At 51.5% G+C, this 15541-nt stretch overlaps 1 protein-coding gene across 6 annotated transcripts; it reads right to left on the bottom strand.

The window, feature by feature from the left end:
- Positions 1–2696: 2696 nt before the first annotated feature.
- TRIM45 (tripartite motif containing 45) lies at positions 2697–12981 on the bottom strand. Of its 6 annotated transcripts, none has more exons than XM_089336978.1 (7): positions 11608–12573; positions 11030–11091; positions 8896–9629; positions 7462–7591; positions 6738–6852; positions 4291–4417; positions 2697–2963 (listed from the first exon to the last, which is right to left on the bottom strand). In XM_089336978.1, the coding sequence occupies exons 3-7, from the start codon at positions 9599–9601 to the stop codon at positions 2815–2817; spliced, it is 1227 nt and encodes a 408-aa protein (XP_089193104.1). In that variant the 5' UTR covers positions 9602–9629; positions 11030–11091; positions 11608–12573; the 3' UTR covers positions 2697–2814. The 6 variants fall into 6 exon arrangements, with proteins under 6 accessions (XP_089193104.1, XP_089193101.1, XP_051714721.3 ...); XM_089336975.1 differs by having other exon boundaries at positions 6738–6855; positions 11608–12389; XM_051858761.3 differs by lacking the exon at positions 11030–11091 and having other exon boundaries at positions 6738–6855; positions 11608–12981.
- Between the last annotated feature and the right edge of the window lie 2560 nt (positions 12982–15541).

The following is a 15541-nucleotide window of genomic DNA, read 5'->3' as shown; positions in this document are numbered from 1 at the left end:
CACCTGCAGCGCCGGCATCCCATATGGGTGCCAGTTCTAGTCCTGGCTGCTCCACTTGCAGTCCAGCTCTCTGCTATAGTCTGGGAAAGCAGTAGAAGATGGTCCAAGTCCTTGGGCCCCTGCACCTACGTGGGAGACCTGGAAGAAGCTCCTGGCTCCTGGCTTTGGATACGCGCAGCTCTGACTGTTGCGGCCGTTTAGGGGGTGAACCAACAAAAGGAAGACCTTTCTCTCTATCTCTCCTCTCACTGTCTGTAACTCTACCTCTCAATAAATAAATAAAAATCTTAGAAAAAAAAAAAGTGGAGCAGCTGGGACTTGAACCGTGCCTATATGGGATAATGGTACTGCATCCCATAAGCAGGAAGCTTAGCCTGCTAAGTAAGCCACAGCGCCAGGCCCCATCATGTTTATTTTCTGAAGTGGGCACTGCAGTGTGTGGAGGTAGCAGGGCGCACTGGAGCAGTGTTCCGGAATGGAATCTAGCATACAGTGTAGAAGTTGGCTTTTCATAGGAACACAGGTAGACTGGTAGAATTTAGGAGGGCAGGAAAATTGTCTTCTGAATCCTTTTATTTTCTTGGTGGAATATGAAGCAAGGTCTTAAGTGGACAGGAGAGTTGGGTTTGAAATTGGATTGAGGAGAAGAAAGTATGAAATGACTGTTTAGGAGAGTGGGAGGATAAATGGACTAGTGAGACGTCAGGCCTTTGGGCAAGGCTAAAAGTCCACTGAAATTAGGCCATACATTTCAGTGAGACTAGACAGCAGGCACTGTGTTCTTGTGCAGGGTCACTCCCTGGGGCTACATGGAGAGCTGCAGCTAATCTGGGTTGCCGTTTTGCCAGGCAGGAATGACAGAAGGGGACTATCCCCAAGAGAGTGATAATAGTGATTTTTGAATCAAAGCTGGGAAAAATAAAGAAAAGGACGTGAGGGAGGTGCGGGGAACAGGGAGAAGGCAATGGCGTCACCGCGTTGTGAGGTCTAAGAAGACAGAACTTGTAAAGTCAGGATGTTACAGGGGCAAGCTGGGAGGATGGGAGGCTGTGATTATAGGATGCTCAAAACTGAACCTGTGCAGAGGGTGCAGTTAGAACTAAGGTCTAGGCTGTGGTTATACGGCTAGAGTAAAGCAAAAACCATGGGGGACTGGCCACAAAGCCAAGAATTCCGTGTAACTGCAATTATCCCAAGACTGACAAGGAATAGAACCGCAGACACAGCCAGCTAGGTGCCATGCTCTTCAAGGAACGCGGGGGCATCGTTTGGAGCTCTACAGATGGCTGGACCAGGGAGTGATAGTAAGTTATATAGTCTAAAGACATGAGCCTCTAGGCAGTCCATTTTTAGAAAGGAGAGTTAATGATCTAGAATGGGTTTCCTCAACTGACCTTTTGGACTTACTGGTTCTGTTTGGGGAAGCTGTCCTGAGCATTGTGAAGTGATCAGCAGACCCTGACCTACCCACGTGCCAGTAGTGGCAACCAAGTCTCCCACGAGGGCAGAAGCACTGCTGACCGGAAGCACTGATGACCTCCGGCTCAGTGACTCAGGAGTGTGTCGGAGCAAAGGCTAACCATCTAGAGGGTGACGGGGCAGCAGTGTCTCGTGGGAAGGTCAGATTTTGGTTAGAGAAAGGGGCTTACAGAAATGTTCCCAGAAAAGGGTAAGAATGTAGGGAGGACCCTGGAACATCCAGCTGCAATGTGCCCCACACCCGTGAGCCTCAAGGAGGAAATTACTCTGTCACAATCGGACAGCACCTAGTTACTTCACTCCCTTTGCCTGACCCAGCTCAACATGAGTCGCTCACTTCCTAAGGGATCTTACAATGGAGATTTTAATAATTATATTTAATACATACTGAGTTTATTTCTCTATAAGAAATAGAGTCCCAAAAACACATAACACTGAAGACGCGGCAGGGATGAGGCACCACACCATGCCTCTCCCCAGCGTTCTCTAGCAGCGAAGAAGGTATGCTGCGAGCTTCAAAGCTCTGACATTCCACACCTAGGAGTAGGCGTAAGTTTCCAAATTTTTTTTTGCACCAAAATAATCGTTTAATCTCATTTTCCTTGAGCTTTTTGAAATCCCCTCATACAGACAAAAACAGAGTACTCTCTCATAAATAAAGAGACTGCAGATCTAGATTGCCTGGCATGACCAGAACTGCAGTAAATGGATGGGGCTCTAGTTCAACACCGTCACCTTTACTAAGTTCCTACGTGTATCCCTTGACCAAACAGTAATCTTCCAGGCTCAGGGTAGGGGTGAGTGCCGTGTAGAGAGGGAAGAGGGGATGCCCACTGAAACAGCAAAATCACTTGGGAAGTTCACGAAATGTACCAGTGACGCCACTGCAAGGGTACTAACAAGATGTGCACAGAATCAAAGATTTTATTCTCTGAGAGAAAATAGCTAATATGTGGCTCAGGCAATAACAAAGTTCTAATGCACCAGAAGTTAGTAAACTAAGTCCCCTCCCCCCGACACACACACACACACACACACACACACACTCGCCATGATCTCTAAATTCCAAAGGCACAGATACCCCCACACTCGTACAAAACAGAAAGGAGACTCCTCTGGTTTAGAATAACCGACCCTTCAAGAGAAAGGTCTTTGGCTCGCAACCATCCACAAAACAAGCAGTGAGTAACTCACAAAAAAGCACTTGGACTCTGATGTACGATAAGGCACTCTGTTTTTAATTCTCTCTGTCTCTCGGAAGTAATCAAGGCCTGGGGCCCCTCTGATAAACTGAATTCACACCGCTGCAGCTCTGAGTCCACAGCCAGAGGGCTGTCAGAGCGCCACGGTCCTGAGCAGACCCCTCGGTGCAGTCTGCCCACCTGCGCACGAGCACTCGGACTTCTCAGCAAACTTTCCACAGCACGACCAGTGGGGACGACCTGGGTGGCCTCTGTGTCCGTGGCCACAGCCTTGGTAGCCACCTGCATGATGCAAAGAACGGAGAGAAAAACAACCATTGGAGTAGAGCCCAGCAGTTACCATGGATGTTAAACCTCCTGGCAGCATGTGGACCCCTGAGAATAAAGATGAAGAAAAACCTGACGAGGAACAAGCCATCTGACTCCTCTTCTGTGGGGACTCTCATCATGACAGACGACAGCCAAAGTTCTAAGAACAGTTGTAAAATGCGGGGCCTGTGTTGCGGTGCAGCGGGCTAAGCTGCTGCCTGTGGTGCCAACAGCCCATGTGAGCACCGATCTGAGTCTCAGCTGCTCCACTTCCAATCCATTTCCCTGCTAATACGCGTGGGAAAGCAGCAGCAAATGGCACAAGTGCTTGGGCCGCTGTACTCATGTGGGAGACCCGGATGAAGCTCTCAGTTCCTGGCTTTCCCCTGGCTCAGCTCTGGCCACTGCAGGCATTTGGGGAGAGAACCAGTGGATGGGAGACCTCTGTCTCTCCTCTCTCTGTAACTCTGATTTTCATATAAATAAATAAATCTTGCAAGAAAAATTTGCCAAAAGAAAGAGATGAATTATTTTGAACTTGAACTGTAAAATGTTTGAAGAAAAAAAGAAGAGGAGACTGGTGGAAAAAAGGGGGGGGGGAGGCTGAAGTGTGCAAGAGCCTATTTTATAATATGCCCCCCATGCTAGACCTCATTTTTTTTAAAAAAAGATTTATTTATTTGAAAGGCAGAGTTACAGAGAGAGAGGGAGAGATCCTCCATCTACTGGTTCACTCCCCAGATGGCCTCAACGGCCGGAGCTGTGCCAATCTGAAGCCCAGAGCCAGGAGCTTCCTCTGGATCTCCCATGAGGGTGCAGGGGGCCAAGCACTTGGGCCATCCTCCACTGCTTTCCCTGGCCATTAGCAGGGAGCTGGATCAGAAGTGGAACAGCTGGGACCTGAACTAGGGTCCTTATGGGATGCCAGCGCCACAGGCAGAGACTTAACCTACTACACCACAGCACTGGCCTCAGACCTTTTTTTTTTTTTTTTTTTTAAATAATTACATATCTTTCCTGGGCTGGCCTCCCTTCCCTCCTCTCCCACCAGAAGAACCAGACCTAGTTCACTTGGTTTGTTATCCACTCCCCAGTCCCAGCTGCGTTTGGAATTCTGCGAGGCCGGCCACTTCCATTTAGAACAGAGGAGCTTAGTGGAACTTTAGAGCAGTGGGACCTCTGTATACACAGCCTCTACTTCCTAGAGACATTCTGGACATCCTCAACCTCGCGGCGGGCGGTAGTGGAGGAGCTGCCACCTGGTTCCCAGCGCCCAGAGGGTAATGACTGTCCTCCTTACCTGGCATGGTCCCGCCACAGGCACAGCGAGCCGTTTTCTGTCCTCCACTGGAGCAGAAGGTACAGCAATGAAATACACCTGGGTGTGGGCGGTGCTTCCTCCTCACCGTCACGGTGAATGGGGAGCCCTTCAGTGGTCGGACGGAGAGCAAAGAACAGCATCGTATGAGTCAACAAGATTTGCTGAGCACCACCATGGGCTACACAGTCTAAGTCCAAGGCCTTCCCTTGGAGGCTCAAGGACAGCAGGAGAGAGATTAGAAGACCAAGAAGACCTCTGCTCAGCTGGGTGGGGGCAGATAAACATGCAGTGAAAGAACCACGGAGTGGGGCCAGCGCTCTGCTGCAGCTAGTTAAGTCGCTGCTTGGGACACTGGCATATCCTATCAGAGCGCCGTTTGAGTCCCAGCTGCTCCACTTATAATCCAGCTCCCCGCTAATGCCTGGGCTCAAGTACTTGGGTCCCTACAACCTGTGTGGGAGACCAAGATGGAATTCCTGGCTCTTGGTTTCAGCCTGATCCAGTGTCAGCCACTGCAGCCATTCGGTGAGTGCATGAGTGGGTAGAAGCCTGATCTCTCTCTCCCTGTAACTCTGCCTTTCAAGTAAATAAATAAATCTTAGAAAACAGACAAAAACCCAAAAAGAACCAAGGAATCTGTGCAGCGCTTCCATCGTGCCTCTCACGGCAGATGCTAACCACGCAGCAGGGCCACAAATGCCCGCCATGCAGCTGGACACGGGCAGCTGATCACACAGGGGGAAGCTGCACTTGCTGTGACATCTGTCTTGGCTGGGGCTTGTGCTGGCAGGATGGCAGCCCGTATCACAGTCGGGTGAACCTTCCTCTTTAATGGATTCTGCCTCACCCTAGCCTTGCACGAAGTGACAGCATGTGGATCCTGTGACACACCAGTCATCTCAATGTGTGCTTTTGATGTGACTGACACTGGACTCCCCGGTTCTCAATTTCAATTTTGAGGAATCTCAGGCACTGTGAGTAGAATATTGTGACCAGGGAGTGAGGACAGCCTGTGGTCCTTTCTTCAATTTCACAGGCCTGTGGCTCCTCTCCTCTCATACTGAGCTGGCTTCTCTTTCCACCCCGACCCGGGACTCGACACATCCGTTTCCCCATCCTCTCATTCCGGGGCCGTGAGGTCACGTGGAAGGGAGAAAGGTTGGGTTTGTACGGCCAGTATTTCTCAGGTTAGTGCTCTTTCATCTGCCTCCTTCCCTTCAAGGTAACTCCTTCTCCAGTCTCTATCCTGTGTTAAACAAAAACTATTTCCTAAGGGTTATAATGTGCCCAGCACGGCGTGACAACCACGTAGTTTGTGAACGCACAGAGTAAACAGCCTAGCCGGGATGAGGCACCTGCTTTCTGCCGAGGGCCACTAGGGTATTTACATCATTCTCGGACCATACGAAATTATCAACTTAAATGAGCCTGCTATAGATTCACTGAATTTCAAGTCCCACCTGTGACTGTCTTGGCAGGGCCAGACCATGTGAGTTCATGGGCCTTATAAAGTCTGTGGGCCAGGAGTTCGTCACCCCTGGCCCAGAGCTTTAGAAACTTTTCCTGTGTTAAATTTCCCCTCCTTTTAAAGAGTTTACAACCCATTAAAAAACAACAACAACAACAACTTGGAGTTCAAAGAAATGGGTTCAAATTCCGATTTTGCTATGGGTTGTGAAAGTTGGACTATACCTGAGTGGTTTTGAGGAAAATCAAAGAACTAATGCAACTTGTTGCTGTTGCTGACATTACCATCCAGCAATAAATGGCTACTGTGGTATGCTATCGTATTACTCTGTCAGTGTGGATTTCCAGTGTCAGCAGAGAAATACTGCTGGACATGTATGACCCAATTCTCAAACCTTCATCTCTAAACCAGAAAGTAACACTGGTCTGTGGAGGTGGCAGAGTAACCATGGTAACATAAGTATATCCGTAACACAGAGTGCAGAATCATGTGGTTAGGCAGACAGACGACTGGTCAGTGGAGAGGAGGGGGCACAACCCTCCCCACTGCGTTCCAGGAAGTTCACGTCCAGTCGCAGTCTGACCAGGACTGGGAGAAGCTGAGTCAGATTTTATTTCTTGGACATGCACAGCCGATTGCTGACAGACTACAACCTCAGATCAGAGAATCTTCTCCAAGTTAAGAATTCCAATAAACCAACTGAGAGAACTATAAAGCTGAAACATGATTACCAAGAAGTAAAACAGAGAGAGTTCTTACTGTCACCGGCATGCTCTAACAAGAAAAAAGCGTAGCAAGACCCGGGCCATTTCTATAGTGAAGAGGCGGCATAAGGAAGAGAATCCTATTCAATCTGTTTGCAGCTGACCCCATGATAAAATCTCCAGATCCTAAGACAAAGAACCCAGGCGGGCTGGGGAGAAAGGACGGCGGCAGCGCATGCGCAGGGGTTACTCACCTGCACGTGCTGCTCTTTGACACAGACCCACACGGTGTACAGGCCAGGCTCCTTGGGGGTGTAGGAGACATAGTATGTTCCATCCTTGTTATCCTGGACCACCGTTCTGACTGCACTGCTGGGAGGTAAGAATACAAAACACCACTCACTCCTCTAGGGCTACGTCAGTTCCCTGCTGTCTTAGGAGGTCAACACTACACCATCCCATTCAACATTAATGCTGAATGTCCCTCAAACAGGCCGCTTCTTCCCTGTGCCTCTGAAGTTAATTTTATAATAGTATGTAGGTAGTGTAAGTTCTAATTCAGTCTGACGTTCAGATGAATTCCCTGAGAACGTCACTGTGCGCTTTCCAGGGGTCTCAGGTGTACCCTCTTGTTCTTTGTCACTCCTTCTCCTTACTCCAAATGCAGAGGAACACAGATATGCTCCTGGCACAATGCAGTAGCAAGGCAGGGGTGGATTTTGAGGCCATCATTCAGCCTGACAGAGGATTTTTTCAGTCTGATCCAAACCTTGGGGTGAACACAACTGGAAAAGGCAGACTCCTCTCGGAGAGAACAGAACACAGACACAAAACCCACACAGGACAACCCATTTGGTCCAGTCGGGCATCACGGCGAGGTAAGATGAACCACCGTAGTTGTATCCCCAGTGCCTCAAAGGACCTCCTGTTGCCAGTGTCCACACTGCTGGTGACCCATGACACCTGTGTAATACACACCTGTCTTTCTTATCCTTCGGGACAACGGCGACATGAATGTCGTCTCCTCCCCTGCCCATGTTCTCTCCTGCAGAGTCCTTACACAGCAGGGTGAAAGAGGCTGTCTGTTTCTCTCGGGCTCTGTGGAGATCTGCAAATGACAAACACTTGTCCTCACCGTGAAGGCAAACTGCAGTGCCCAAATCCCCAGACCAGAAGGCTTCGCTGTTTCTCTTCAGAACAAAGGGTTGTGCTTCATGTTGACCGCTGCCACCCAGCTGCCTTTCTTCTCTCTTCCCCTCTGCCTACCTCTTGGGAATCCTTCCCCGTAAGTCTGGTTATCTCTCAGCCAGTAGCTGCTCTTGGATCACACAGGATCCTAGACCTTACTGTCAGCCATAAAGCAGCCTTGCAAATACCCGGAACTTGCCTAGGTACAGAGAAGAAAACCTGTAGATAGGCTGCCCCAAAGCTGCCCTCTCCCAGCTCTGGATCTTGCTGGAACAGGCAGGGGTTCAGCAGACCAGCTGGGACCCTGGCTGCCGTGAGATACTCCCCAACTCTGCAGCTCATGCCAAGGTGCTGGGGTAATATCCAATGGCCATGGACTCTTACTGAGCATTCCGATGAAGTAAGGTTCCTTAATTTATGGCTCATGGACTACCATGAGGTCTACAGAGAGGTTTACGGAGGGTCTAAGACTCTCCTGAAATTGTATGTCCATGGTAGTGGGTGTTTCTGGGGAGATGTCATTCTCAAAGGGATACATGACCTCCAAACTGTTAAGAATTCCTGTGCGAGAGCCTAGGTGACTCTTCTCAGCAGGACTGATTCATGAACACACATTTGAATAGCATGCTTCCTCTAGGAAGAGAACACTGGTCAACAGAAACCATTTTCTTCCCTACTGAATGAAACACCTACCATATGCTTTTAAAAGCTATAACTAGAGGAGGTTTATATGAATCAAAAGCAGCATAAAGAAGGAAACATCCTCTTGTCTGCCTCATTCTTCTGAAAGCCCCTTCAGAACTTGATTCAAGCAACCCAGGGCCTGCCACACTCCCCTCTGAGCAGGCAAGATTCTCCCTGCCCTAGTCAATGCAGTTACCTCCTGTGGGCACCATCTCAGCTCTGTCACCTGATAGAACAAAGCATGATCCTTGGGTTCCTTGGTGGTTACTACTTCCCTGAAGTGGGAAAGGGTCAAGCTCCCCATTGCACTGGGGACTACTGACTGTCCTTGGATCAGAACAAACCAGAAAGAAACGGGCAAGGTGGCAGCATGGGGCAGGTATGTCCTCTAGGCCAGCATGTCTCTCTCCCTTGACACACTGGCCAGTAGGGGAGTACTTCCTAGCTAGGCAAAGGCCTTAGAGGAACAACTGATAATTCTTTATACACCAGGTCCCGGCCTCCTGCCCCTCTCCGTGCCAGTGGGAAAGGCCCTCCTACCTTCTCCCTGAAGAACACATTTGGCTGGATCAACCTCTTTGGTATTAATGGCCCCATAAACTTCATAACCACGGCACTGGCCCGCTTTCTCCTGAGGAAAGAAGCAGATCTTATCATTCACTCCGGGCCGGGCGCTATACTCGACTTTGTTCAGCTTCCTGAGCCGTTCTACCACCACGCCCTTGGTGATGAGGACCTCCAAGTCCGAGCCGCTGGCCAGCAAGTGCTCAGTGAACTCCACTCCAGTCCGCATATCTGCCAGCAGCTGCTCCAGCTGTGCCTTCTGCAGCTGCAGCGAATTCTCCTTCTGGACCCGGATGTCAGCCAGCTGCTTCAGCAGCTTATCCCGGTGCTCCTCGATGGCCTTGATGTAGCCCTCGGAGAAGGCCCGGACATCAGCTGCCACGGCCTCTACCCGCTCCTGGAGGGCGCTGTTGAGGCCTCTGATCTGGGCCAGCGCCTCCTCCAGGGCCTCCACGTGGGGCTGGGTGCCTTTGAGAAGCTGCCGTACGGAGTCGCCGTGCTTGTGGATGACGTTGCTGGTGAAGTCACAGGGGTGCTCCCGGTGCTCCCCGACCACGCAATCCCGGCACACCGGCTGGTCGCAGAGCTCGCAGAACAGCCTCAGCTCCTCGGCAGGGTGGGCGGCACACAGGATGGGCCTCCCAATCCCGCTGGAGCCTTTCAGGTCCTTCAGATCCACCATGGTGTGGGAGGCTGTTTTCTTCTGCCGCCTGGGGGCAAGCAAAGTCAGAAAAGGAAATTATGGAATAGGTTCAGCGGGAGGCATTAGGCTGCGGAGTTAAACAAATCTGAATTCAATTCCTTCCCCTAATCTCTAACTGCATGGGGCGCTCTCATACCCGTTCCTTGGGTATACAGTGGGGACAATATATATATATATATATATTTTCTTTTCTTTCTTTTTCTTTTTTTCTTTTTTTTTTTTTTTTTGACAGGCAGAGTGGACAGTGAGAGAGAGAGAGAGAGAGAGAGAGGTCTTCCTTTTTGCCGTTGGTTCACCCTCCAATGGCCCCGCGGCTGGCACACCGCGCTGATCCGAAGGCAGGAGCCAGGTACTTATCCTGGTCTCCCATGGGGTGCAGGGCCCAAGCACCTGGGCCATCCTCCACTGCACTCCCTGGCCACAGCAGAGAGCTGGCCTGGAAGAGGGGTAACCGGGACAGAATCCAGCACCCCAACCGGGACTAGAACCCGGAGTGCTGGCGCCGCAAGGTGGAGGATTAGCCTAGTGAGCCGCGGCGCCGGCCAGTGGGGACAATATTTATATGAAAGTGGACTAGGGCTGCCTTGGGACAACATCTTTGCAAAACTTGCGACACTCAGACTATATATCCCAAAACCCTCCCCAGAGTTAATTTGGCAAGCTTAGACATGAGCTACAGCCTGTTCCCTACAGCAGGCTAGAGCAGACAGCACGATGGAAAACCAACACCGGGAGATGGAAACTGTGCCAGATGGCATAGCAATAACCCCAGCAATTAAAAAGCAGCTAGCTGGCCCCAACAGGAAAGTGCCATCAGCCGTCATCTAAGAATGTAACGAAGCATTTCCTTAGACCAGTAACTCTATCACCCAAATCAGCGGGCTAGAAGGGCCCTCGAGTCGTTAGCATCATTAGAAAGTGAACTCAACGGTCGGCAGAATGAACGCTCTCTCAGTTCCCTTTTCTGGAGGCCTCCAGAGATTCAGAGAAGTTCCTACAGAACCACAGCGACAATGCAGTGTCTGTTAATTTCTTATCAACTGGAGGCTCATAGGCCTATCCAGGCACCAGAGAAATGGCTGCAGAGAAAAAGGGACAGCTGCTCAGCTCGAAGCAAGGCCGTTACAGGGACTATCACATAATTACAAGTTAAACTATCACATAATTACAAGTTACTATTTATCTGTTCTGTTGGTGAAGCCAGAAAACAAATGGAAGTCAGCACTTAAAAACTATTTTAGGCTAATCCTAAACCCTTGGTCATTTTATAATCTGATGTCCTGGAATGGGATGGGGGCAGGGGGTGGAAAAAGAAAGGACAAAGAATGATCCCTCTCATAATTATTCACTAAGCATAATAAAAGACATCATCTGCACCTTCCGATTAACACCAACCAGCCCACTTACCAGGCTCCACAGTAACTCTAGGGCACATAGTGCAGGCTGAGGTGAGGCCTGCCAGTCAGCACCTACACCGATAGGGCAGCACGGAACAGTCGGAGATCTGGATGTGAGACTCGGTTCTGTTTCACACTTAATACCAGCTCTGCGGGAACTTGGCAAATCACGGAACATACAGAGCTTGTTTCCTCAATTAATAACTGGGAATAAAAATAGTGCCTGCCTTTCTGTAAGAGTTGCAATAATCAGATGAGACAAGGGCAGACCTAAGAGACTGTTCCTCCTCCTGTTTCTCCAGCACCCACCACAATTGTTCACTACACAGAAGGCTGATGACTGAAGGCATCAGTGAGCGCTTTAGGACTATGCAAGCTATTATGGCCATTATTTCTACAGATATTCTATGCGGCTGAGGGGGTAACGAGTGTTCTAAAGTGTTTGCTATCGCGTTGTATACTGTTGGTTGACGTTCAACTGTAGTTGAGAAAGCTTTCTTCTTCATCTGCTCACCCAGGGGTCTCTGTATCTGATACCTCCTTGCACTCTGCTCCTAAGCCACACCCGGGAGGGGATCCCATCTTTACCTATGAGCCTGGCAGCAGAAGTGGCAGAGATTGGCTTTGCAGGTCTGACACCTCTTCTCCACCTCCCTGTCGCTGCACAGGTCACACACCAGGCCCTGGCCTTCCCCACGCAGGCTCTCCAGCATGACATCATTCATGGCCAGGTGGTCTAGGGTTAAAGCCTTCACTCCACCCACGGGCAGGTCCACCTGGGCATCACATACCGGACAGAGGATGCCAGTCTGCGGCTGCACACTGCGCGGCTTGAGTTCCTGGAACATTGACCCCTCAGAGCTGCTGTCGGAGTCTCCCCCTCGGATATCCACTACCGAGAAGGGTTCCAACTGCTCCAGACACTGGGTGCAGACCGTGTGCAAACAAGGCAAGAGCCTGGGGGCTTTGAAAAGCGCCAAGCACGAAGGGCAGTGGGTCTTGCCCGGGCCCCCAAGTGCAGTCCCGCTGGGAAGTTTGCGCACCAAGCCCATGGGTGGCTTCCCGTGTTCTGACATAGTCCCCACGTTTGTGCCTAGTATCAGAAACAGCCCTGGGCAGTTCTAAAATGGTGAGGAAGCCCACCCAAGGAGAAAACTTCCAGAACTTGAACAGAGACCATGGGGACGCTCTCGTTGGCAAATAAAAGGGCACACGGGAGGAGGCTTCCTCAAAGGACCCACCCACAGATATCGGCAGGATCTGTGGTACGGCCCCCTCCTTTCCACGGCATCCCATACCAGACCCGCCCAAGCCCTCCTCCCCAGATGCGCTTCCAGCTCTAAGCCTCAGGCCAGTGGCGCTGCCAGATCCTCGACCCCTGCATCGCCCGCCCACCCCAGCCAACCCCTCCCGCCTTCCCGCCCCAATGGCCCCGCGCCCCACACGCGACAAGCGCCACCCCCGCCAGCGCGCAGTGAGGTAGGGAGCCCTGCGGCTCCTGCCCTCCGTGGAGGGCGCGCGGCGGGCGACGGAGCCGCCAGTCCCCGCCGGCTCCTCCGTGGTCACTGTATCTCGGGTCCTCGGCCCAGGATGCCCGGAGAAGCGCTGCCCTCGTCCCACCAATCCCAGCCCCGTCTACTCCAGCGAGTCCAATCACCATCCGAGAGGGGCGGCCCTCGCCGCTTGGGGCCCCGCCATCCTCCAGAGTGACGCGAGCAGCAGCCAGTAAGTTTTGGAAATTCCACATTCTCGCCTGTCCGCTCACGCGAGGGAAGGGACCAAGCTAAGGGCCGGAGGCTGGGCGGCCAAAGAGCACGGGGCGGCGAAAGGGAAGTTAAAGAGAGAGGCAGGGAGTGAACGACATAGTGTAGGCAGCGTCACCATTTCACAGGGACTGTCCGTCTCTCTAGCTCTGAGGCGACCAGAGAGGGCTCAGGCCCATCGAAGAAGCCGCGCAGATACACCACACGCACGGCCTTCTTTCTGCCTTTGGATTGGCCCCGAGAACGCCGACTGGGCTCTCCCATTGGTCCGTGGCGCTGTCAGTTGCCCTCGGACGTGCTCAGCCCGGAGCTTGCTGGGAGTTGTAGGAGCTGCTTTTCTGGCGGCGCGGTCACGGGTGTTTGTTAGCTGCGGAGTTCCCGCGTGGCTTTGGAATTTTAGTTCAAGAATCCCTCAGGCCTAGCGTGCGGGTCACAGAAACTCCCGTGGCCCTGGTTCTGGGCACGAGTTAGGGACACCTTTGAACAACCCGAGGAGCTCGACTTGCATCCCCTGGACCGGAGAAGCTTTGGTTTCACCCACTTGGGAAAAGTGCAGTTGGTCCAAGAGGTGAACTGTGTGTCACCCAGAATCCTACAGCTGTGTGTAACAGAAGCCGGCCAGCAGAGCAGATTTGGAGCCGGCTTTACCCGTCAATCTTGATTGAGGCCGCCTGAGCGGTCACAATGGAGTGGTTGGAGGATGATGTCCACTTTGTGGGCTCACGGGCTAATTGGGAAATGAACCCGTCTGGCACCCTTAGCTTTATAATTTTGTTGTCTTTGCAAAGTGCCCTGACCGGGAGTCTCTGGATTCGGCCAAATCGGGGCTTTGCTACGCCTGGGATCTGAGACCTGTATCTCCAAAACTCCAAAAACGGTAACTAGCTGACTCCTCACCCTCGGCTTGGGGTCTCCAGCGGCTTAAGCCTGCCTGGAGAGCCGAGGTGTCGCCCGGCTTTGCAGCGGGCAGCTGTTTAGCTGATGCCCTCATGACCCGCTTCGGGCATAGTGCCTGGAGCCTTTGAAAAACATAGAAGGGGCAGGGCAGAGGTTGACTCCGTAAAACATGAAAACTATTAAGTGAAACCATCGAAGGGTGGCTATTTCAAAAACACAACCTCTCAACGAGTCAAATGCCGCTTTTATATGAACATTACATGTAATTTCCAAATGTAGGCATGGCTACAAAGGCCTTAAAACACTCCTTACCTAGATTTCTGCAGCCTGTCTTCCTTCTCCACACTTGTCCTCAGGATCTGCTCTGTCTCCACTCCAGTATGTTGGAATAAGTCACACGCTGGGCCTGGTTTGCTATATATTCTTGCTGAACTTCACCCCCACCCTCTCTGGTGCCAGGCTGCGCTTCGCTTCATCTCTTTTTCATGCAATATCACATTGCCTGTGATGGGTGTTCCCACTTCTCTCATTAAGAAGTGCTTTATAATTTACATGTGCCTTATCTCATTTACTCGTCACAACTTGGAGGAAATCAGAGAGGTCTGGTGATCAGCCCGTGTAGCCTGTCTGAGACTTGAACACAGCCTTGGGATGTCGTGTCTGAAGTTCTACCTCGGCTACCTCTGCACTTCCCTTTCTCGGCTTCTTAAACATCCCATCCCTGACGCGCTCCACGGCTGCCTTTAGTTGAGTGGAAAGAGAAGGTTGCCTGGAGGACTCCCTCACCTCTCTGCTTCAGGATCAGAGTCTTGACACTCCTGACCAACCTCACTGCTATTGTTCTCTTCCAGGGCCGGCCACTCAAGACCTTCCTTCTTTAATCCCAACCTCTCTCGCCTCCTCCGAACTCTTCTATGTTTTCAGTGAGTCCTCGACTAACATTCTATCAGGAAGTGTGCCCGAGCCCTGCAGGGGCACACAGATCTTCCCCTCGCCCCACTCCCTTTCGACCAGCTGACTGTGGTGGCTCTCACCACTCCACTGTCCAAAAGAACACTCACTGTGTGTTCATCACCATCCATTTACTCCTTGCCTCTTTCCTATTGAAACTCTTGTAGATTACGAGTGACCCTATTACCGGCCTTTTCTCAATAATCTCTCCAGCATTCACCATTTTTATGCGTCTCCTCCTCCTTAAAACCTGCTTCCTCCTTGGTGTGGGGAGCAGCCCGGACTGGACTGAGTTACTGGAATTAAGACTTATTCTATGCATCTGCTCTCCCACAATATGGCGCTGGGAGAGAAGTAAACAGCTTCCACACAGCTGCCTCCAGTTCAACCAATAAACTGTAGGACTTGCTACTGATTGGAGGAGAGCAGCGTACTCGGCGTGTGGGCAGCCGAGTTGGGATTGGCGGAGGAGGACTATAAAGGAGGAGAAAGACGGCATGCACCAGGGAACATCTAAGGGGAACATCTATCCGAATAACACCTGTGCAGCCCCCGAGAAGAGCCGGCCGGCGGTGTGCCGCTCCCCTGCAGAAGTGGGGAATGTGGCCAGGGGGAACTGCCCTTCCACGGAGGTGGAAGGGATAGTAGCCAACCCGGGAAGAACCAGCAGCAAACCCGGGGAGGGCCGAGCAGACGAAAGAACAGCGCAGGGTCCTGTGTTGTTCCTCCACGAAGAGGGGGAGCGACACTTGGTTTCTGCTCTCCTGGCCTTCGGATCTCAGGATGCTTCTCCCAGGCTTCCTCTCTAGTTCTCTTTCCTCTTTTCTCTCTTGTGCTGATGATCCCAAGAGTCACACTTTTCTTTCCTTTTTATTTTTTTAAGCAGAATATCAAGCCCCAGTTCTTAATGA

The sequence above is a fragment of the Oryctolagus cuniculus genome, chromosome 7, assembly GCF_051225735.1.
Source record: "Oryctolagus cuniculus isolate XC-2025 breed Fujian yellow rabbit chromosome 7, ASM5122573v1, whole genome shotgun sequence".
In the NCBI taxonomy this organism is placed as follows: Eukaryota; Metazoa; Chordata; class Mammalia; order Lagomorpha; family Leporidae; genus Oryctolagus; species Oryctolagus cuniculus.
Note: the sequence above shows the minus strand (reverse complement) of the source record. Positions and strands in the feature narration are given on the sequence as shown.

What these genes read in the sequence shown, in the direction of transcription:
- TRIM45 (XM_051858761.3), bottom strand. Translation starts at nt 12,095, where the DNA reads ATGTCAGAACACGGGAAGCCACCCATGGGCTTGGTGCGCAAACTTCCC. An exon ending in CCGAAGGATAAGAAAGACAG is followed by an intron (nt 6,856 to 7,461) that starts GTGTGTATTACA and finishes CTTACCTCCCAG; the next exon opens with CAGTGCAGTCAGAACGGTGG. An exon ending in CTGTGGCGGGACCATGCCAG is followed by an intron (nt 2,964 to 4,290) that starts GTAAGGAGGACA and finishes TGCATCATGCAG; the next exon opens with GTGGCTACCAAGGCTGTGGC.